At 38.6% G+C, this 24217-nt stretch overlaps 1 protein-coding gene across 18 annotated transcripts in view; it reads right to left on the reverse strand.

Moving 5' to 3' along the window:
* The window catches only part of DNAH14 (dynein axonemal heavy chain 14), a 333811-nt gene that overhangs the window by 193211 nt on the left and 116383 nt on the right, over positions 1-24217 (reverse strand). For 17 of the 18 annotated variants that reach the window (XR_005362291.1, XR_005362292.1, XM_038542857.1 and 14 more), the window contains 6 exons: positions 22700-22945; positions 17833-17954; positions 15714-15885; positions 4135-4239; positions 3930-4048; positions 3130-3204 (listed from right to left, as the gene is read on the reverse strand). Coding sequence is in view for 16 of the 18 variants with exons in the window: in XM_038542857.1 (XP_038398785.1) it covers positions 3130-3204; positions 3930-4048; positions 4135-4239; positions 15714-15885; positions 17833-17954; positions 22700-22945 (839 nt within the window). In the remaining 2 variants the exon portion in view is untranslated. The remainder of the gene's footprint in view (positions 1-3129; positions 3205-3929; positions 4049-4134; positions 4240-15713; positions 15886-17832; positions 17955-22699; positions 22946-24217) is intronic. The other variant, XM_038542864.1, reaches the window with a different exon arrangement.

Raw genomic sequence — 24217 nt, forward strand, 5'->3', positions numbered from 1 at the left:
AATATTGATTCTTCTAATTTTTGCTGTAATTGCAAATGGTGTCTGTTTTTATTATTTTCTTATTATCACTGCCACAGAGGAGAAATAGGTTTATAATGACTTTTATATATTCTAAAACAATGTCAGTGACATTGTTGAGATACAAACGCAGCTCTTATTAAAATGACCTTTTATTTTAATGTCTTTGTTTTCTTTTTGTTTGCTATTCCATGACCTGTCTTTACTGCTTTTATTTGCACCTTTTGTAGCATTGCTTTATCTCTCAAAAAACATGTAGTTCCATTTCTCTTTTGACAAAAAAAAGACCTTACTCTTATTTTGACACGGTACCCCCATTTATATATAAACACACACAGACACACAGCACATTATAATTTCTTTATTTAACTTCCTTCAGGGTTTTAGAAATATTTATTCTGATTTTTTACAGCCTCTTGGGAGAGAGTGGATCAAGATTTTTGATGTAACAATCCTGTCTTCATCATGAGAGATATTCCTTCAAGTGACAGATAATATGTTAATAGTATATATCATATATATTGTACATATACACATATGTACACACACAAAACACTGGAACACAAGAAAGTGTGCCGCAGGGCATCAACTTGAAAAGGCTCTAGCAGGCGGAAAGCAAATTGGGACTGAGTTACAGAAATGAGCAGAGAAATGGGAGAACACCACTGCCAAGCTGGACAAACACAAGAGAGATCAGGGCGGCTCTGCAGGGAATGAGAACTCTCTAAGCAGGGCCAGTGGCGGCCTCTACCTTCCCCACACCCCAGCTGCCAATGGCCACAATGAATAGCCATCTCCAAGGGCGATGAGGCTGCAGAGAGAAACAGAGGAGGGCCTGCAATCACACCACACATCTTCAAACATGGCAGGACAGGAAGGGAGTAAGGGGAAGACAGGAATCGAGGCGTTGACGCTGTCATTTTTCTCCAAGATGCGGAGTACCTGAAATGACACTGGAACTCACACACTGGGGAGGTGACAAGGGTGTCTTGTAGTTCCCAGGAGAAATGGAAAGGAATCTCCATATGCTGGGAGCTAAAACCACTCACATCCTAGGCCATGTGTCCATCCTGTCACCTGTAGCTATGCAGGCAGGCTACTGTAATTACATACCAGCACTTGCTTAGAGAGGGAGAGGGACACTCACCAGTCTGAACACGAATGGACAACCAAAAACGACCAGTAGAAACATGAACAAAGCTGACGCAGTGACAGACCACTCCTTCACGGATGCTAACCCCTGGCTAAAGCTCTCTGAGATCAGAGATCAACCAGTGGGGAGTGTAACAGAGGAATATGAACACTTTCTGGTGAGACTAAATGCTGCCATGTCTTGTGACATTTGATGATATAGAAATTAATACAACTGGAATAAAATCCTGCATGATTACAATATGGAGGAGGTGATGGGAGGGCAGTATGAAGTGACCATGCTTGTTGGGGACAAATAGGAGATATTTACCATAAGCTTTGATGAAAGTATGTTTCACAATGTGCATTCACATTTTAAGAGTATTCACTAGAACAAAGGAAATGTCTCTGACTTTGGCATGGCTACCCCAAAAGATATGAAGAAACTCAGTGCAGCAACAGGAAGTAAAAACCCCCAGACCCAAAGCCTGCTGATTCGAGGGTGGACAGAGGATGGGAAGCATGCATGCAGCAGCACATGTGAAGGGTGCCTAGAGAGTTTAATGAGGGGACTTTTTGCAGGGCTGTGGGCAAGGTTCAGGGAGCTAACATGGGTGGTAATGCAGTTATTTATTAGAAATAAATGCTAGAAACAAAAAGAGGATAAGGACAAACCCACAGAAAAGGAGGAAATGTTTAATACAATTTTCCAGAAAATAAACTAAGTGGACCAAAATATGAAGAGGAAAATGAAGGAAAGTTCAACATAAGGACATTTGTGGTTGTCATTCATGGCAAATTTCAGGCAAAAGGGTATTTAGGTTTCTTGATAGATTCATTAAAAAACTTTTGAATTAAATACCCTTCAATTGTTAAAAACTTTGCAAACAAGTTAGAGAATAAAACTCTTTATTTTGAGGAGGGGTATGTTCCAGAAATCCTAGCATCATAGCAAACAGTGAAACATTAGAAATGTTCCCAGTAAAATGAGGAACAAAAGAAGGATGGTGACTGTCATGTGTACTTTTTAACATTGTACCAAATTTGTCATCCTAAGTAACATGAAAAGGAAGAGACATTTCAAAAGAACCATAAAGAGAAAGAACTATCATGATTAGCAGCTGATAAGATGGTCCTGGCGTGACAAGTGAACATCCGTCTCTTGAGAGCCTGCAGAAGCTCCTGCCCTCATGGGAGACGGCATCTGGCTCTGATCACATCACCTGGGGAAGGACTATAGCCGAGAAAGCTGTTGTGGTTATGATCTGCTCTGCTCTAGGAGTCTCGTGTTGGCATTCAGGATCATATTAATTAATACAAATATATAAAAACTTTAAGACCAACAAATATAACCAACCACAAAGAATTAGAAATGTACAAGGCAGCGCGAGTCAAAGTCATTTAAAAATTCATGCTCTGGGGCTCTTTCTTCGCTCTAAACCAACTGGAACGTAAAAAGGAGAACATCACAAAGATGGAACCAAGCAAACAATGTGAGGAAGCAGAACGGGGATGGGCTACAGCCGAGCCTTCAGGGCATGGGGTCTTTAGAAAACTGACTAGGCTGAAAGCACACACAAAAACACCTGGATGCAGTCCAGGATCATGCTCTCAAACTGACATTCACGCTGGAAAAGTGATTTTCCATCCAGCCATGTGCTGTCATGTTCTATCAAAGCCCATTTCATAAAAGACTTCACTCTACATTTCTACAGATCCTTTCCAATAAGATTAGTAGGTAATTAACCAAGGTTAAATATATATAATGCAATCTTAGAATTAAAAATTGTACTCACAGGGACACCTGGGTGGTTCAGTCAGTTAAGTGTCTGGCTCAGGTCATGATCTTGGGCTCCTGGGATTGAGTCCCGCATCAGGCTCCCAGCTTCTCCCTCTCCCTCTTCCCTGCTCATGCGCGTGCTCTCTCTCTCTCTCTCTCTCTCTCTCAAATAAATAAAATCTTTTAAAAATTGTACTTACTTTTTCAGTACATCAAACATGCTTTTCTCTACATTTATCAACCACTGTTCCACAGCACTTCTTACACGAATTTTCCTGTAATTTTTTCCAAAAAAAATCGCAAATAATTCTTTTTATCTATGTTTCTTCATTCCTTTGATAAGGCTGTAGACTAACTTTTCTACACTTATAACATTCACAGGCCAAAGGATAATTCTACAATTGTGTTTTTTTCTAGATCTTAATTTGGAAAGCTACGGAGACAACTTATCACCTAACTTTATGGAACTATGACACTGAAACCATTGACTTACAAAATTAAGAGGTTCCACTAAAACATGAACTGACAAAGTAGATAAGTCATATTACAGAGCATTTTTGTATTCCTTGCTGGCTCTTTTAAACAGCCAGCCTAGGTTACGGTGGGGTTAGGGACTTTAGTGGATGGAAACACTTGGGCACAGCATTTTTTAATCAACTCCCAATAGGAGCCACGTGCCAAAGGCTGGAGGGAATCAGCTGATGAGAGGGGGCCTAGGGCCAGGGGCCAGGGAGGCAGCATAGGGAGCAGCATGAACAACATCAAGCAAATAGCAAATTTTCTTCCTAATAAGTTCCTATAATAAAACCCCTATGCTGGCACCTAGGATAATACCAATAAATACAGACATGAAAAAGTAAAATTCTGCATAAGTACATTAGCTTTGGGGAAATAGTTTGCTTAGCAAACTTCTTGAAATATCAGAAATTTCCAAGCAGAGGTTTTAAATAATAAAGTTTTATGGTGTCTGAATGTTTCATTAGTAACACATATGTCATACTTGGGCAACAGAAGAGTTTCCCCTTCAGCAGACATGAGCATTATCACAGCAGGAGGGCCAATTTCTTGTTTCCAAATCAATAACTGTTTTATATTTTCAAAACACTTCACAAGATGAGGCTGTGGACCAGAATCAAATGTCAATAAACACTATACAATTCTGACCTGGTTTGGAAATAATATCCCTGAGCAGAGAAAAATATTACCTGTAGAGACCCAGGATTTCTACTGTCAGCTAGAATATCAAGGAGTTCAGCGTTGCTAAGAAAGTAAAATCTTGGGAAAATCATTCTTTTAATTTCAAGGTAGTCCTGTCCAGAACCAAAAGAAAATACAGTTCATAATGTATGTTTAATCATAATACGATCACAGCCTCATTTGGGGCTACATTTGCACATAAAAAATACAATATTTAAATTGCAGCATATGTAGCTGCATTAGTAAAAATAAGAGTCCATGCTGATTTTTTTTAAGTTGCTAAAATAATTTATAATAAAGCAAAACTAAAGTAAATGTAAATTTAACCTCCCCCTCCAATGAATGTACACATGCAGACACCCTGCTGTATGCTGGATCACTAGCACTGCCTTCCCACAGCCTCACTTTCTGCCCATTTCCTGGTCATCAGGAGAGAGATTGTCCTCTCATGTCCCATGGTGACACCCTCTGGTCCCAGCCCTCCCCGAGGCTTAGCTGCACCCATGCTGTCTTAACTTCATCCTCCTTTTCCAGAGGAAGAGACACCTGTTCCCACATGCCAACCAAGCCATCCCTGTGTCACTCATTACTCTCCTCCTCTCTCAAGCTCTCCTTTGCCACAGGCTTCCTTTTTACCTCTCATTAAAAGTATACACAAGAAGCCCCTCTTGTGCTTTGTTTTCGTCTAGTTACTGTCTGGGTCCCCACCTCCTCTCCACGGTCACAGGCCTTGAAAAGATGGTCTGTGAACTCCGGGTCTCTGCGTATGCATCTCTCAGCCACTCCAGGCCCTGCTGTGTGGCCGCATCACTAACAGATTGACACTAGCTGGTCAGCCTTCATGCTGCATGATGTCTGCATCACATCTGACAGCTGGCTCCGTTCCTTATTCTGCCTGGGATGCTGCTCTCCTTCCACCCATCCTGCTCTTCCTGGGCTGCTGGGCATATACATAACACACATGCTCTGTAGCTCCTGTCACTACCTTTTGCCACAGATCTCTAACCCCAATTGCTGATTGAAGACGGTCATGTGGCTGTCCCATGAGTATTAGATTTCCAACATGTACGGCACTTAGCTGTTTCTACACAAGCCTCTCCCTCCTACTTCCTCTCTGTAGTGTGAACCCTTCCATATTGGTGGCCAAGCCAGGTATCTTGGCACAAGCCTGGGCCACGTGCCCATCTGAAGCTTGTGGCTCCACCTTCTTTCATCCTCACCATCGTCTTACCTTAGTCCCCCCAGGATTTCTAGTCTTGTAACTGGTTTATCTATTCTCACTGCCCCCCCCTTCCCCCCCGCCATCTACACATACCCTAGGGTCCTGAGACATTTCTAAATCAAATCATTTCACCCTCCTGCTCAAAATCCTTCAGTAGCTACTCTATGGTCAGCATTCATTGTGATATTCAAGGCCCTTCCTCATCTGGTCCTGCTTCCTTAGAGAATCTCACCTTTCACCACTTCCCCATTTGCAAACTAGGTTCCATCTTATTTATAGCTCCAGAACATGCCATGCTTGCTCATGGTTCCATATCTATACTCTCCCCTGGCCTAGGGTGCTCTTTCCACTCAGCTACCCACACACCCTGGACCCTTTTACCTGGCTAACTCAACACAATCTTCCAAAACCCAGATGAATTATCACTTCTTGCAGGCTAGGTCAATTTCTCTTCTTTCACATGACCATATCATCCAAATGATCGTAGCATACATCACACATTAGTATCTCTCTACTTTGGTTCCTATAATAGATCTTGAGCTCTGTATAATAAGTAGGGAGTTGTCTGAGGACTCCCAGCACATGGCAGCAGTGCCTGGTACAGAGCAGGTGCTCAACACATCAATAAATGGAGAATTACCGGTTGGCAATGATGCTTACTAATAGTCCAAAGGTATGCTAAAAAATAATTAGAAAGCCTATCTCAATCCTTACTCAGTAAACTTGCTATTATTAACCAGATCCCTCCAGCTCGTGCCCCAAATCATGGATTCATGTAGCAGAGGGTCTTCCTGGGTAGAGAACTTTCTATAGGCTGTAACTACCACATGTGGGTAGTTACCTTCCACATCTGGAAGGGTCATCACAACCACTGTAACTTGTGTTCAACAAGGAAAAGATACAAAAACCTGGAAGGAGATCTTGGTTTATGAAGTGAATATATTCACCACGAATCTCAAATATTAAAACCCAGTATTTAAAAAAATGTACGTCTAAGCTGAAAATTTAATGTTTTGGCAATCTTTAAATATATGGATTCGATAACTTCATTTATAAAATCATCAAACTAAGACTTCTGGGGAATAATGGTGGAGTAGGAGGACCCAAGCTCACTTTGTCCTCCAGGTAAACCTAGATAACATCCACATCAGCATAAGTAATTCTGTAGACTGGGAGAACAGACCCCACAGCTGAATGTAGAGACCCAGAAAACGAGAGGAAGGGTAGAGACGGGGTGGGGACCTAACTGGACCCGGGGTCTGCTGGCAGGAGAAAGACCCATAGGCAAAGACTGGGGTGGGAGGATCCAGCATGGGGAAAATGAATCCTCGTCACATTTGGCTTTGAAAATGAGATAGGTCAAATTTTACAACTTCTTAAAACCAGGAGGACTTAAACCCTGGAATCTTGAGAACATTGACTCAGCTCTGGGAGAGCTGGGAGGGAGAGAGGAGACCATCTCCACTGTTAAAGAGACTGCATGACAGTCCCACAGAGATATAGCACAGAAGCTGCAGTATGAAAAGTGCCTGGGGCATATAGGAACAAGGGACAGAAATCAGGGGGAGACTTCTCCAGGAACAAAGGAGCTGGCGGGTGTCACTTTTCTCCCTTAGCCTAGATACGCTAACATTGGCTGGAACTAATTTGCTCACAGCACCCCCTCACTCCAGTGTGGACATGCCCCCTCCAGCCAGAGCTCAGCTCCAGATCCACTCCCACAGCAGACCTGCACAGACTTTGCTAGGACTGCACCCCACTCACATGCATGTTGTGGGTCCACCCACTCTCCAAAGGGCCCTTGGCAAGAATCCATCCAAAGCAGTGCCACAAGCCTGGCAGTGTGCAAACAGCCCCACCACCAACCAGCCCCACTCCAAAATGAGTCCTGCCCTGGAGAGAGGGGAAGATGACCACACACCAGTCTGACTATAGGTCTACCCACCAACAAAAGATTCTAGGGGACAAGACAGGGAGAGTGCCCTATAGTTTGGTGCTACTTCATCTCTGGCAAACACCTGGTCTGACTCATCCCAAGCTCAAGGCAGCCCACTAACACCACAGGGACCAGACCCTGCCCACGACAGGCAGAGAGCCATTGCAGACGAGACTCAAGGCAAACACATCCCAGCCACAACAGGAGGGTGCACACAACACACACAGGAGACCTCCCTGAAGCACCAGGTTTGGAGTAACAGGGAACACTGCACTGCAGGGCACTGTATGACCTCTTCTTCAAAAGGCCACTACCATCAAGAGCAGGAGACATAGCTGATACAGAGAAATAGAGAGTTAGATAGAATGAGACAGAGGAATAAGTCTCAAATGAAAGAACAGAACAAAATCACAGCAAGAGACCTAAAAAAATGAAGATAAGCAACATGCCTAATGGAGAATATAAAGTAATGGTTATAAAGATACTTACTGGACTTGAGAAAAGGATGGAGACCTCAGTGAGACCCTCCACAAAGATAGAAAACATAAAAAAGAACCAATCAGAGATGAAGAACTCAATAACTGAAATTAAAAATACACCAGAGGGTATAAACAGATTAGAGGAAGCAGGAGGACAGATCAGTGACCTGGAAGACACTAATAAAAAGCAATCAGGCTGGACAAGAGAAAGAAAAAAGAATAATAAAAAATGAGAACAGGTTAAGGGAACTCAGCAACACCATCAAGTACAATAACAGTCGTGTTACAGGGATCCCAGAAGGAGAAGAGAGAGAAGAGGGGACAGAACATTTATTAGAAGAAATAATAGCTGAAAACTTCCTGAATCTGGGGAAGGAAAGAGAAATCCAGATCCAGGGGGCACAGAGAACCCTAAACAAAACCAACCTGAGGAGGTCCAACACCAAGATACATAATTAAAATGGCCAAAAGTCAAAGAAGAAGTCAAACTCTCCCTCTTCACCGATGACATGATACTCTACATAGAAAACCCAAAAGCCTCCACCCCAAGATTGCTAGAACTCATACAGCAATTTGGTAGCATGGCAGGATACAAAATCAATGCCCAGAAATCAGTGGCATTTCTATACACTAACAATGAGACTGAAGAAAGAGAAATTAAGGAGTCAATCCCATTTACAATTGCACCCAAAAGCATAAGATACCTAGGAATAAACCTAACCAAAGAGGTAAAGGATCTATACCCTAAAAACTATAGAACACTTCTGAAAGAAATTGAGGAAGATACAAAGAGATGGAAAAATATTCCATGCTCATGGATTGGCAGAATTAATATTGTGAAAATGTCAATGTTACCCAGGGCAATTTACACGTTTAATGCAATCCCTATCAAAATACCATGGACTTTCTTCAGAGAGTTAGAACAAATTATTTTAAGATTTGTGTGGAATCAGAAAAGACCCCGAATAGCCAGGGGAATTTTAAAAAAGAAAACCATATCTGGGGGCATCACAATGCCAGATTTCAGGTTGTACTACAAAGCTGTGGTCATCAAGACAGTGTGGTACTGGCACAAAAACAGACACATAGATCAATGGAACAGAATAGAGAACCCAGAAGTGGACCCTGAACTTTATGGTCAACTAATATTCAATAAAGGAGGAAAGACTATCCATTGGAAGAAAGACAGTCTCTTCAATAAATGGTGCTGGAAATATTGGACATCCACATGCAGAAGAATGAAACTAGACCACTCTCTTGCACCATACACAAAGATAAACTCAAAATGGATGAAAGATCTAAATGTGAGACAAGATTCCATCAAAATCCTAGAGAAGAACACAGGCAACACCCTTTTTGAACTCGGCCACAGTAACTTCTTGCAAGATACATCCACGAAGGCAAAAGAAACAAAAGCAAAAATGAACTATTGGGACTTCATCAAGATAAGAAGCTTTTGCACAGCAAAGGATACAGTCAACGAAACTAAAAGACAACCTACAGAATGGGAGGAGATATTTGCAAATGATGTATCAGATAAAGGGCTAGTTTCCAAGATCTATAAAGAACTTATTAAACTCAACACCAAAGAAACAAACAATCCAATCATGAAATGGGCAAAAGACATGAAGAGAAATCTCACAAAGACATAGACATGGCCAACATGCACATAAGAAAATGCTCTGCATCACTTGCCATCAGGGAAATACAAATCAAAACCACAATGAGATACCACCTCACACCAGTGAGAATGGCGAAAATTAACAAGGCAGGAAACAACAAATGTTGGAGAGGATGTGGAGAAAAGGGAACCCTCTTACACTGTTGGTGGGAATGTGAACTGGTGCAGCCACTCTGGAAAACTGTGTGGAGGTTCCTCAAAGAGTTAAAAATAGACCTGCCCTACGACCCAGCAATTGCACTGTTGGGGATTTACCCCAAAGATACAGATGCAATGAGATGCCGGGACACCTGCACCCCGATGTTTATAGCAGCAATGGCCACGATAGCCAAATTGTGGAAGGAGCCTCGGTGTCCATCGAAAGATGAATGGATAAAGAAGATGTGGTTTATGTATACAATGGAATATTACTCAGCCATTAGAAACGACAAATACCCACCATTTGCTTCAACGTGGATGGAACTGGAGGGTATTATGCTGAGTGAATAAGTCAATCGGAGAAGGACAAACATTATATGTTCTCATTCATTTGGGGAATATAAATAATAGTGAAAGGGAATATAAGGGAAGGGAGAAGAAATGTGTGGGAAATATCAGAAAGGGAGACAGAACATAAAGACTCCTAACTCTGGGAAACGAACTAGGGGTGGTGGAAGGGGAGGAGGGCGGGGGGTGGGGGTGAATGGGTGATGGGCACTGAGGGGGGCACTTGACGGGATGAGCACTGGGTGTTATTCTGTATGTTGGTAAATTGAACACCAATAAAAAATAAATTTATTAAAAATAAAAATAAAATAAAATGGCCAAAAGTAGAGATAAAAAGAGAATTTTAAAAGCAGCAAGAGAAAAACAACAACAACAACAAAAAAAAAAAACAAAAAAACAAAAAAAAACAAAAAACAAAACAGTTCCATACAAGGGAAATCCCATAAGACTCTCAGTTGATTTTTTAGCAGAAACTTTGCAGGCCAGAGGGAGTGGTAAGAAATAGTTAAAGTATTGAAAGGAAAAACCTGCAACCAAGAATACTCTATCCAGCAAGGCTTTCATTCAGAACAGAAGGAAAGAGAAACAGTTTCTCCGACAAACAAAAGTGAAAGGAATTTGTGACCACTAAACCAGCCCTATAAGAAATGTTAAAGGGGACTCTGAGTGGAAAGGAAAGACCATAAGTAGGAATAAGAAGTGGGAATCTCAAAAACATTAAAAATAAGTTTGTATGTAAAAATCAGTCAAGACACTCACAAAATAAAAGGATATAAAGTATGACACTATATACTTAAAAATGTGAGGAGTAAAAATTTAGTGCTTTTACAATGAGTTCAAACGTAAGCAACCATCAACTTAATGTAGATTGCTATATGCATAAGATGTTTATATACAAACCCAATGATAACCACAAATCCAAAACTGATAATATATATGTGAAAAATAAACAGAAAGGAATCCAAGTATATCACTAAAGAAATCCAGCAAACTGAGAGAGTAAGAGAAGACAGGAACAGAGAAGAATTACAAAAACAACCAGAAAATGAATAACAAACTGGCAATAAATACACATCTATCAGTAATTACTGTGAATGTAAATGGAATAAATGCTCCAATCAAGAGACACAGGGTGATGGAATGACTAAAAAAGCAAGACCCATCTATATGCTGCCTACAAGAGACTCATTTCAGACTTAAAGACATCTGTGAATTGTGAGTGAAGGGATGGAAAAACATGTATCATGCAAATGGAAATGAAAAGAAAGCTGCAATAGCAATATTTATATTGGATGAAATAAACTTTAAATCAAAGACTGTAACAAGAGACAAAGAAGGACCCTATATAAAGGGAACATTCTAGCAAGAAGATATAACAATTGTAAATATTTATGCACCAAACATGGGAGCACCCAAATACATAAAACAGCTAATAACAAACATAAAGGAAATAATATATGGAGGATATAATAAAGGAATAATAAAGGAATGATAGTAATATAACAACACTAGGGAACTTTAACACCCCACTTATATCAGTGGACATGTCACCCAAATGGGAAATCAATAAGGAAACAGTGGCTCTGAATACCACATTGGACTAGAAATATCTAACAGATACATTCACAACATTTCATCCTAAAACAGCAGACTACACATTCTTTTCAAGTGCACATGGAACATTCTCCAGAATAGATCATGTTAGGCCACAAAACAAGTGTCAACAAATTAACAAAATCAAAGTCATACGATGCATCTTTTCTGACCACAATGCTACAAAACTAGAAATCAACCGCAAGAAAAAATCTGAAAAGAGCACAAATACATGGAGGCTAAATAACATGCTACTAAACAATCATCACGTCAACCAAGAAATCGACAGGAAATAAAAAAACATACATGGAAACAAATGAAAATGAAAACACAGTGGTCCAAAATCTTTGGGATGCAGTGAAAGCAGTTCTAAAAGGAAGTTTATAGCAATACAAGTCTATGTCAGCAAAGAAGAAAAATCTCAAATAATTTAACCTTATTCCTAAAGGAGCTAGAGAAAGTGAACAAAAACCCCTCAAAACTAATAGAAGGAAGGAAATAATAAAAATTATTGCAGAAATAAGCAAAGCAGAAACTAAAAAAAATAGTAGAGATCAATGAAATCAGCAGCTAGTTCTTTGAAAATATCAACAAAATTGATAAACTTTTAGCCAGATTCATCTAAAAAAAAAAAAAAAAGAGCGATCAAACAAAGTCAGAAATGAAAGAAGAGAAATAACAACTGACATCACAGAAATACAAAAGATTATAAGAGCATATTATGAAAAATTATATGCTAACATACTGGACAACCTAGAAGAAATGCATAAATTCCCAGAAACTTATAGACTCCCAAAATTGAATCAGGAAGAAACAGAAACTTTGATCAGACTGATTATCAGCAATGAAATTGAATCAGACATCAAAAAACTCCCAAAAAAACAAAAGTTAGCCTCACAAGTAAATTCTACCAAACATTCAAAGAAGAGTTAATACCTATTCTTCAAATCAATCCAAAAAATAGAAGAGGAAGGAAAACTTCTAAATTCATTCTATGAGGCCACATTACCGTGATACCAAAACCACATGAAGACACCTCAAAAAAGAGAACTATAGATCAATATCTCTGATGAACATAGATGTAAAAATTCTCAGCAAAAATCCTCAACAAAAATCCTCAACAAAATATTAGTAAACAGAATCCAACAATACATTAAAAAAAAATCATCTACCATGATCAAGTGGGATTTATACCCAGGATGCAACTGTAGTTCAATATTCACAAATCATTCAACATGACACATCACCTCAACACGAGAAGGATAAAAACCATATAGTCATATCAACAGACATAAAAAAAAATCATTGACAAAGTACAACATCCATTCATGACAAAGTAGGTTTAGAGGGAACATACCTCAGCACAATAAAGGCCATGTATGAAAAACCCACAGCTAATATCATCCTAAATGCAGAAAAACTGAGAACTTTTTCTCTACAGTTAGGAACAAGACAGGAATGTCTACTTTCATCACTTTTATTCAACATAGTACTGGAAGTCCTAGCCACAGCAGACAAGAAAAAAAGGAATAAAAAGCATCTAAACTGGTAAGGATATTTGCAGATGACTTGATACTATACATAAAAAAAATAAAGACTTAACCAAAAAAACTATTAGAGCTGATAAATGAATTCAGTAATGTTGCAGGATATAAAATCAATATATAGAAATACATTGTATTTCTATCCACTAAGAATGAAGCAGTAGAAAGAGAAATGAAGAAAATAGTCTTATTTACAAAGGCACCAAAAATAATAAAATATCTAGGAATAAATGTAACAAAGCAGGTGAAAGAGTTGTGCTCTGAAACTATAAAATACTGATGAAAGAAATTCGTGATGACATGAACAAATGGAAAGATATTCCATGCTCATGGTTTGGAAGAATAAATATTGTTAAAATGTCTATACTACCCATTGCAATCTATACATTCATGCAATGCTTATCAAAACAGCAACAGCATTTTTCATAGAATGAGAATAAACAATCCTAAAATTTGTATGGAACCACCAAAAAAACCCCAAATAGCCAAAGCAAAACAATCTTTTTTTTTTTTCCTAAAGCAATCTTGAAGAACAAAGCTGTAGGCATCACAATTCCAGATTTCAAGATATACTACAAATCAGCAGTATCAAAACAATATGGTGCTGACAAAATAATAGACAGATAGAGGGGCATCTGGGTGGCTTATTCAGGTTAGGTGTCCAACTCTTGATTTTGGCTCAGGTAATAATCTCAGGGTCATGAGATCAAGCTCCACATCAGGCTCCATGCTGTGTGGACCCTGCTGGAATTCTCTCTCTCCCTTTGCCTCTGCCCACCCTTGCTACTCATGCTCTTGCTCTCCCCATCTCTCTCTCTCTCTCTCTCTCTCAAAAAAAAAAATAAATAAATAAAATAAAAAAATAAAAAAAAAAGACCTATAAGTCAATAGAACAGAATAGAGAGCCCAGAAATAAACCCACAATTATATGGTCAATTAATCTTTGACAAAGGAGGCAAAGGAGGCAAGAATATTGAATGGGAAAAAAGACAGTCTCTTCAACAAATGATATTGGGAAAACTGGACAGCAACATGCAAAAGAATGAAACTAGAACTATTTTCTTACACCACACACAAAAATAAACTCAAAATGGATTAAAGACCTAAATGATAACCTGAAACCATAAAAATCCTGAAAGAGCACAGGCAATGGTGTTTCTGACATCAGCCATAGTAACTTCTTTTTAGATATGTCTCCTGAGGCAAGGGAAACAAAAACAAGTGGGACTACATTAAGACAAAAAGCTTCTGCACAGCAAAGGAAACCATCAACAAAACTAAACAACAACCTACTGAATGGAAGAAGATATCTGCAAATGACATATCTGATAAAGGGTTAGTATTCAAAGTATATAAATAATTTATATATCTCAATATCAAAACCCCTAAATAATTCAATTAAAAAATGGGCAGAAGACATGAACAGATACTTCTCCAAAGAAGACATCCAGATGGCCAAAAGACACATGAAAAGATGCTCAACATCACTCATCATCAGGGAAATGCAAGTTAAAATCACAACGAGATACCACCTCATACCTATAAGAATACCCAAACCAAAACACGAGAAACAATAGGTGTTTCTGCACTGTTGGTAGGAAATGCAAACTGGTGCAGGCACTGTGGTATGGAGATTCCTTGAAAAAATAAAAGAACTACCATATGATCCAGTAATTCCATTACTGGGGATTTACCCAAAAAATACAAAAACACTAATTCAGAAAGATATATGTACCCCATATATCTTTGTAAAGATATATGCTTTATCACAGCATTATTTACAACAGCCAAGTTATGGAAACAGTCCAAGTATCCACAGATGAAAAGATAAGGATGATGTGGTTTATACATACAATGGAACATTACTCAGCCATAAAGAAAAATGAGAAATCTTGCCATTTGCAATAGCATGGATGGATCTAGAAGGTATAATGTTAAATGAAGTCAGTCAGAGAAAGACAAACACCATAGGATTTCACTCATATGTGGAATTTAAGAAACAAAACAAATAAAGGAAAAAAAGAGACAAACCAAGAAACAGACTTTTAACTCTAGAAACACACTGATGGTCACCAGAGGGAGGTGGGTGGGGTGATGGAGGAAATAGGTGAAGGAGATTAAGAGTACACAAAGCTTGATGAGCACTGAATAATGATAGAATTGTTGAATTATTATATTGTACCCCAGAAACTAACATATCACTAAATTAACTGTACTGGATTTAAAATAAATGGAATCATCAAAGTATTCCATATCAATTTTTGCGGATTTTGTCAATTTAATAATCATAGTGCTAATATAATTAACACTCATTGAATACTTTCTTGGTACCAGCTCTTATGCTTTAAATGCATTATCTCATTTAACACAAAGCTCCTCAAAGTAGGCACTACCATTATTCCCAATTTAAAGATAAGGAAATCTAAGCACTTAAAAATTCGGTATTTTTGTCTCAGGCCATTTAGATTGGTCTATCCACTATTTTTCATTGTGATAGTATTTTCATTAACCCTATAGTTAGTGAGAGTTGGAAATATTGTGGGCAGCTACTGGAAAGAAAATTTGCATTGGAATAGTTTCTGTTGTCCTTTACATTACATTGTGAAGTTTAAATGATTCTTCACTTTAGGACTGCTATAGTTTTACCTCAAGACTTTTCATTATATAGTCAAGACATGTATTGCAATTTTGCAGAATTTCGAGGATTCCTGCAGAGGTAGTTATTCGCAAAGCATCCAGTTTGTTTTGTATTTTTAACATTATTTCTCTCCACATGGAAATCACTTGAGAGAAGAGTTTTGCTTCTTCTGGGAGCTGCCTTTAGAAAGAAAATTAAAGATAATTTTATCTTTTGAAGGCAGTATAATTAAAATCTATACTCTAAATGCATTTTCTACAGGATGCTGTTCAATTTTTAAAATGTTGTGATATGTTTTATTTTTGCTGATCATTAGCTGAAGATATTTGATAATGTTTCTTACCTGTGGTGATGTCCATGGTAGGAAATACTAAAATAAATCAGACATGTGTCCAGTATTTCGTAAGACTATACTTAGTGAGACATGTAAGACAGGTATACAAGTTCTACGTAAAGACAGGTATACAAGTTCTACGTAAAGACAGGTATACAAGTTCTGCATAAAGTAGGAAAAAGTGACCCATGTCCTAGGAAAGGTAACAAAACAAAGGCACTAAAATTCTGGAGGAAATGGGATCTGGAGACAGCTTCCTGAGAAGAAGCTATTAATCTGATCTTCCTGAAGCAGCAATTTTTGGCATTAGAATTGCCAGATGTCCCCTAGAGGGCAACATCCCCGTGATGGAGGATCAGGGGTCCACCATGACTGTGTGTTCTTGTACTTTTCTGCTCTGCTAATAAAGGCTGCTTCAGAGCTCTTCAAAAAGGCAGGTCCTAGTTTCTAATGCCCCAAACCCCAGAGCAATACTCATCAAACTCTTCCACAAGTTGCCCTCCCTAACATTATCCCAGCCCCCATTTTGGGCGATGGGCCTAAAAATATCCTCAGTGCAGTAAAAATCCTATTAGGGAGGAGGCTTCAAGCTCACCTCTGTTCGGTACCCTCCTAACAGCCACAGGAGGCTCTGGTGCCACTTCACAGTGAGTATGGAGGGATGGGAAGGGGCAGTATCCTCTTCTTTCCCATGATTCTCCTCGCTAATGAATGTCTCCTCCCCTTCCTCATTTTCACATCCCTCCACCCCCATCTTTCTCCACCAGCAAAGGCAGGTCCATTACAGACCCGTATCTTCTCTTCTTGAACACTCTTGGACAGGACTCTTCAGCATCCTTTCACTAAAAGCCCCCCTTTTTCTCTCAAATCCTGTGAACAACTGAGGTGACACTGTCAACTAGGAGTCTTACCTTTCCATCAATAAAGTAGTAATATGGAAGTCTGAGTTCAAGGCCCTAAGCTGTTGTAAGCAGAGGATACATTCCTTAGGTATGTGTTTTCACCTTTGGGAACTCTAGAAAAACTACAGGTTGATAGATGAAACATCGGACAAATACACATTTATAACAAAAATGGACGTTGCTCCCTGCAGAGCAGTAGTCACATCTAGACATTTTTCTTTTGTGAGCCTCTCACAGCTCCCCTTTGCCCCTAAAATAAAATTCATAATACTGGACCTGATATTCAAGGCCCTCTATCATCTAACACACCTTACAAATACATGCTCTATGACTTCCTACCCTATTTCAGAGTGGCTCCTAGATTAGCTTGTGTGATTTACGGTCAACACTTTAAATTCTATCTAGATAATACATGTGTCACAACTTACACACTCTCAAGACCAGTCACTTTAAAGAGAGACCAATTAATTTGAATGCTATGAATAAAAAGAAAAGGTAGAATTTTCACCATCTAGGACCTCCATTCTTTTACATGGTCTGAAGTAAAAAAATTACCATTCATGTATGAATGCTATTAGAAACACATTATTGATATAAAAACCACACTAATATTCCAGAACTCAGTAGACACACAGCATTGTAGTATAGATTATAATGAACTATCCAATGCACCTTTCCGAGTCCTTAATCATTTTATATCAATAATTGAGAAACAGGACTTAGAAAAAAAGATGATGCTTGCAATCTTTCATGAAAACACAATTCAACAGTTTATACACCTGTGCTTATAGGTGGGTTATTTTAGAGCATTCATTGAAGAAACGACTTCTTAGGAATCACAAGCAATAAATATCCACCACGCATTTTTTAACCTCATTATGGCTTTTTTACCTTTGTATTTCGGTTGAATGAAAGATTGGTTCAAGAGAGAGCCAATTTCTTTGACAATTCATCCATTCCTTAAGAGTGTAAGAGAAGAGAGTCAAATTCTGATCCCACTCATCCACAAGATCCTATAAGATGAACATACACATTCATAAAGTCTAAAGATTCATTTAGTAGAAATACTGACATCAAAGGTGATTATCAGTCACTGACATAGCGGATCACATAAATAAATGTAAATCTAATTATATTTAGTTTTGGGAGACGTTTGAGATGTTCTATTCATACAACTTTATTTTATTCATTATACAACATACAAATATTTTTATATGTATATTCTTTCAGTCCTTTCTTTAAATATTTTGTATATATGTACAAGTAATATCTTTAGTGCAACCATATTATACACATGGTTTTGTAACTTTTTTAACCTGACTTTGTCTTTTATTTTTTTATTTATTTTTTTAATGATAGTCACAGAGAGAGAGAGAGAGAGAGGCAGAGACACAGGCAGAGGGAGAAGCAGGCTCCATGCACCGGGAGCCCGATGTGGGATTCGATCCTGGATCTCCAGGATCGCGCCCCAGGCCAAAGGCAGGCGCCAAACCGCTGCGCCACCCAGGGATCCCTGACTTTGTCTTTTAGAGAGGATTTACATTAGTACTTACAGGTTTTTTCCATTCTTTGAATTAAAAAAATTGTGTGGATATAACATCTTTTTCTGACTTGTATATTTATTAAAGTAAGAAGAAAATGATTAAAAATCAATTAGTACTAAAATGCTTGCATATCAGTAGACTGGCACATCCCCTAACTCGATTCCTCAGAGGGAACCACATGCACTTCATTTATATTTCTACTATGTACCTCCATATTTCTTTTAACATCTAATTTATATTTCAATAACTTTATTAAGGCATAAGTGACATATAGTAAATGGCATCTTTTCAAATTGCACAGTTGAACATTTTGGCTTATGTTTATCACTGTGACACAATCACCACGGTCAAAATAATGAACACATCCTTCACCTTGGAAAGGTTCTTGCAGCCTGTGGCATCCCTTCCTCCAACCCCTGCCTATTCCCATTCCTAGGGAAACACTGATCTACTTTTTGAAACCATAGCCTGGTTGGCAGTTCCTAGAATTTTCTATAAATGAAACCGTATAGTATGTACTCTTTTTGGTCTGACTTCTTTCACTCAGCAGAATTGTTTTGAGATTCATTCCTGTTGTTGCATATGTCAGTATTTCTTTTTTGTACTGCTGAGTAGTATTCCATTTTATAGATGGACGACAATATACTCATCCACCAGATGAAGTCCTGGGGTGCCTCCTGTTCTTCACTATTATAAATAAAGCTGCTATGAATATTCAGGTGTGGACATAGGCTTTCCTTTCTTCTTGGTAAACACCTAGAGTGGAATGCTTGCACCATGTGGTAGGTCTATTTTTTTAACTTTTAAAGAAACCTTTTAAATGAGTGTACATAACATTTTACCCTTCACACAGCAGTGAGAGCTCCCCATTCCACCACATCCTTGCCAGCACCTGGGATGCTCAGTCTCTTTAGCTTTAGTCATTCCATAAGGGGTGTAGCAGTACCTCACTAGGATTCTAACTTCTCCCTGATGAATAATGAAGATAAGCATCTTCATATGTTTATTCTCCATTCCAGTATTTTCTTTGGTAAAGTGTCTGCTTTAATCTTTTGCCCATTTCTTTACTGATTTTTATTTTGAGAATTCTGTATATATTCTTAAATATATAAGTTGCATTTATAAGTTGCATATTATATAACTATAATATAGTTGCATTTACCACATGCAACTCATTTATATATCTTTCTCCTATATCTTCTACTACTACTATCTACTACTATATCTTCTACTACCAAATACATACTTTGTAAATATTTCCTTCCAGTCTTGGTTTGTATTTTTTTCCCCTTATCAGTGTCTTTTGAAGGGCACAAATTTTTAATTTTTTTTTAAAGATTTTATTTTATTTACTCATGAGAGATACAGAGCGAGAGAGAGAGAGGCAGAGGGAGAAGCAGGCTCCATGCAGGGAGCTCAACATGGGACTCGATCCCGGGTCTCCAGGATCAGGCCCTGGGCTGCAGGCGGCGCTAAACCGCTGCACCACGGGGGCTCCCACAAATTTTTAATTTTGATGAAATCCTTCTATTGATCATTCTTTTGGTGTCCTACTGAAGAAACCTAGCTAGCCCAAGGTCACAAAATTTTTTCTAATGGTTTCTTCTTAATGTTTCAAAAATGTCTTCTGATGTTTTAGGTTTTCATCCATTTTTGAGTTAAAAGTTTATATATGCTACAAGACATGGCTTGAAGAGTTCTTAAAATTTTGTTTTGCATGCAACTGTCTAATTTGCCAGCACTATTTCTAAAAAGACTTTCTTTTCAGAATTATCTTTAAACTTTTGTTGAAGATCAGGTGTTTGTATATTTGTGGGTCTATTTCTGTACTCTATTCTGTTCCATTTTTCTATCTTTAAACTGATATGAAACCGTTTTGACTACTGTAGCTTTACAATTAAATCTTAAAGTCAGGTAGTGTTGATTTTCCAACTTCGTTCTTCTTTTTCAAAATTGTTTAAATTCACTAATCTTCTCTCCTGCAATGTCTAATCTGCTGTCAATTTCATCTAGCGCATAGTTCATGTCAGATATTATAGTTTTCATCCATAGAAGTTTGAGTTTGGTCTTTATATTTCTATTTGGCCTATATGATCCTCTATAGATCTACTTTTTTTTAAAAAAAGATTTTACTTATTTGAGAGAAAGGGAGACAGCACAAGCAGAAGTGGCAGGCAGAGGGAGAGGGAGAAGCAGATTTCCTACCCTGAAGGGAACCTGGTGTGAGGCTCAATCCCAGGACCCCAGAATCATGACCTGAGCTGAAGGCAGACATTTAACTGACTGAGCCACCCAGGGACCCCTATTTTTGTATTCCTATAAATATTCTTGAATTTTGTTCTGAGTGCTGGTAAATCACTTTGAAACAGTTTCATCATTTGGGGTTTTGCTTTTCAGATCTGTTAGAACAGTATTTATTTTACTGTGGCAAGATCCTTTCAATGGCTCCATCTATAATGTGTACAAATCATTGCTTACTGTTGCGGCTGGTGGATATGGGTGCTACTCCCAGAGTTGTATGAATGGCTCCCTCAGATCCTCTTAAACAGTCATCTCTCTGGTTTCAAGGAATTTCCTCCAATTCACATCCCAGCACTTGGGACTGTGGAGTACTTGAATAGAGAGCTTCCATGGCTCTCTAGAGTATCCTTCCTGGTACTTCACCCTGCAAGCTATGGCATCCTCTAACTTTCAGCAGCATCTCTTCCTATCGGGCAGTCTACCAGGCTCTGGTTGGATTACTCTCAACTCCACCAAGGCCTGCAAACTCAAGTTGGAGCAACCATGGGGCTTCTTGTGTGTTTCCCATCTCTCAAGGATCCTTATCGTTCCATTCCTAATATCGAGTGTCCTGAAAACCATAGCTCCAGCTACTTTTTCCTGTTCAGCTTTGGGTATTTCAGGCAGGATGGTGTACCTGGTCCCTCTACTGTATCTTGCCTGGAAGTGGAGGTCCATGTGTGTGTTGCTGTTCTTCAGCTTCTTGAAGTATGCCTAAGGTATCATTTACTAAATTCATTTTTACTTTTTAATAAAGGCATTTGGTGTTCTAAATCTTCCTTTTCATGGGGCTTTAAGCCAACTGTGACAGTGTTTGATTTAGAATTTTCTCCCTTTTACTTTTAATTAAAATTTTTTATTACATTTCCTATATATTCTTTTTTTTTTTAAATGTATTTATTCATGAAAGACATACAGAGAGAGAGAGAGAGAGAGAGAGAAGCAGAGACACAGGCAGAGGGAGAAGCAGGCTCCATGCAGGTAGCCAGATGTGGGACTCAATCCTGGGACTCCAGGATCATGCCCTGGGCCAAAGGCAGGCGCCAAACCACTGAGCCACCCAGGGATCCCCCATTTCCTATATATTCTTAAGGATGCTTTGAATTTTTTTAGTTTTTTTGTGATAGTTTTGTCTATTTTTTGCTGTTTTTCTGCTGTTCATTTTTTATTTTAATACACTTAGAGAATATAGTCTATATGGTTCATCCCCTTTTTTGTAATTTCTTGAGTTTTTCCCCCCTCTAAGGTTCAGTTAACTGACATTTTCTCTAAATGCTGATGTGTTTGCAAATAATGTGATTTCCATTTGATGGGTGCACACTTCTCTCTCTCTCACTCTATCTCTGTCAAATATGATAACCTTACTATTAAGTATCTCTATATTATAACATATCTTGTCGAGTTTCTTTAAGTTTTTAAATGATCCTTGATCATGGTGTTGGACAGGGGATTCCCAGAGAGGGATTACTGGAGAACACTGAATACCAGCTGGCTCTGTGCTTCGATTCCTAACTACGAGAGTGTATGTACAGGCTGACATTCTAGCAGTAGCTACAGGAACACACAGGTATGGAGTCTGCAGGCAATGGGCTTGGCATGAACCCTGCTAGAACTGTGGGTATTTCTAGCAGCAGTGGCACTGCTAATAAGTCATGGTTTATAGGGTCATAGTTTTATAATTCATACAAATTTATTTTACCTGCTCAAATTGAACTTTACAACATTTCTTCGTGAACAATTCATGATTCCATAAAAAGTTACTTCTAGTATTTAAGCTACTAACATTCAATCTCATTTCTATTTAAGTATGTGGAATGATTTATGTAAGTATGTGAATGATTAATACAATTCAAAAGGTTGCAAAATGCAAAAAATTCAAGTGATAAATAAAGCTATAAACAATTAACATATTTTCCCCTTGTCATAATATTTACCCTAATGGGCCCAAGAGACGAAGATCCTTTAACTGTTGTAAGTATCATTTGCGACTCTTCTAACTGAGCTAATATGTCGTCTATGGATGAAATGATCAGGATGGACAACGTGTCTGACTGATGAACAACTAAGTGTAATGGGGTTGTATTCCACTGATCAATAATCTTAAATAGCAGTTTCTCCAGAGCAGCTTCATTAGTGGCAGAGGTTGAGATTTCGTTAATTTCATTTTCGTATTGAAACATCTAAAATGAAAACATTATTCTTTTATACTCATCAGATGATTGCAGCACAAGACTTAGGTGAACGTGTACATCACAGGTCCTGGAGACCTGGTCCCAGCTCAGTGATGCCCTGACCCGAGATTGTGGGTCCCAACCTGAACGACACGGCCCTTCTCAGGCTTTATTCATTCTAACCATTTCACGGTCTACACACTCAGTGAAATCTCTCATTGCTATGTGTATCTCCTCTAATTCTAGTTCATATGAAGAACAGCTAACAGCACCTTCTGTACATGTGCAGATGGCTTACCTATTCCAGCTTTCTTTTCTCTGCACTAATGCCCACTGTTTTATCACTCAGTAACATGCTTTTACTTTCTGCAATAATCCTCGAGATACAATTATGAGAGAACATAATCCTAATGGACCCAAGCTTTCCATGGCTTCCCTTTCTGTGTTCTATTGCCATGAGGCTACATGGCTCTCACAACAAATTAAGGGAGTACAGATAGGCCTTTCTAATAATGTCCACTGACTGCCAGTTCCCATAGGACAAGATCCTGATACAAGATCTCCAGGCTCACTCATGGCAACAGAGATACTCGGAGAGCTTCTCATTCCCACATCATAGAATTAACTAGCTGGGCTCATTGCTTTTATCCCTAAAAGAAGAATCTACCACTGTTCCATATGTCTACTCCACAGGGTTAAAGAGTAATGCCTAACCCCTATGTTCTGGTAATGCAGCTCAGGGGACTCAGCAATTACAACTAGTGTTCATCATCTGCCAAAGATGGGTATCAACAGTGGAATTGGTTGACTGCTTATGGCCTTCATTAACAGTTTAGCAAGGAGGCTTGCCTTTTGATACAGACTACCCAGCCAAAAGTAGATAAGGAACATTGAACCATCAAGTTTGCTGAATAAAGAACTTTTTGCTTAATGTTGACATTCTGAAATTGCTAGTAACTAAATCCAGATACTGATAATGTGTAAAGCAAAATTTCAACCAAATGCATTGAGCCCTTTCAAGTCCTTATGGTCAAAGTTTGGGCCTGACAAATGGCCAGATCTCCCAATTAACTTAGTAATGACTAGGAGGCTTCAGATGAACCCAATACCTATAATTGATTATCTGCCTATATGATAAAGCACCTGTTTTCTAAAGTGAAAAAGATCAACCATGAAGTGACTGTGATTATTTTATGCATATTACTGACCACTTCCTCTTAATTTACTTTGCAACATGCTTTTCACATCATAGGCTTTACAGAGCCTACATAATGTACATAA

This window comes from Canis lupus, chromosome 7 (assembly GCF_011100685.1).
Source record: "Canis lupus familiaris isolate Mischka breed German Shepherd chromosome 7, alternate assembly UU_Cfam_GSD_1.0, whole genome shotgun sequence".
NCBI lineage: Eukaryota > Metazoa > Chordata > Mammalia > Carnivora > Canidae > Canis > Canis lupus.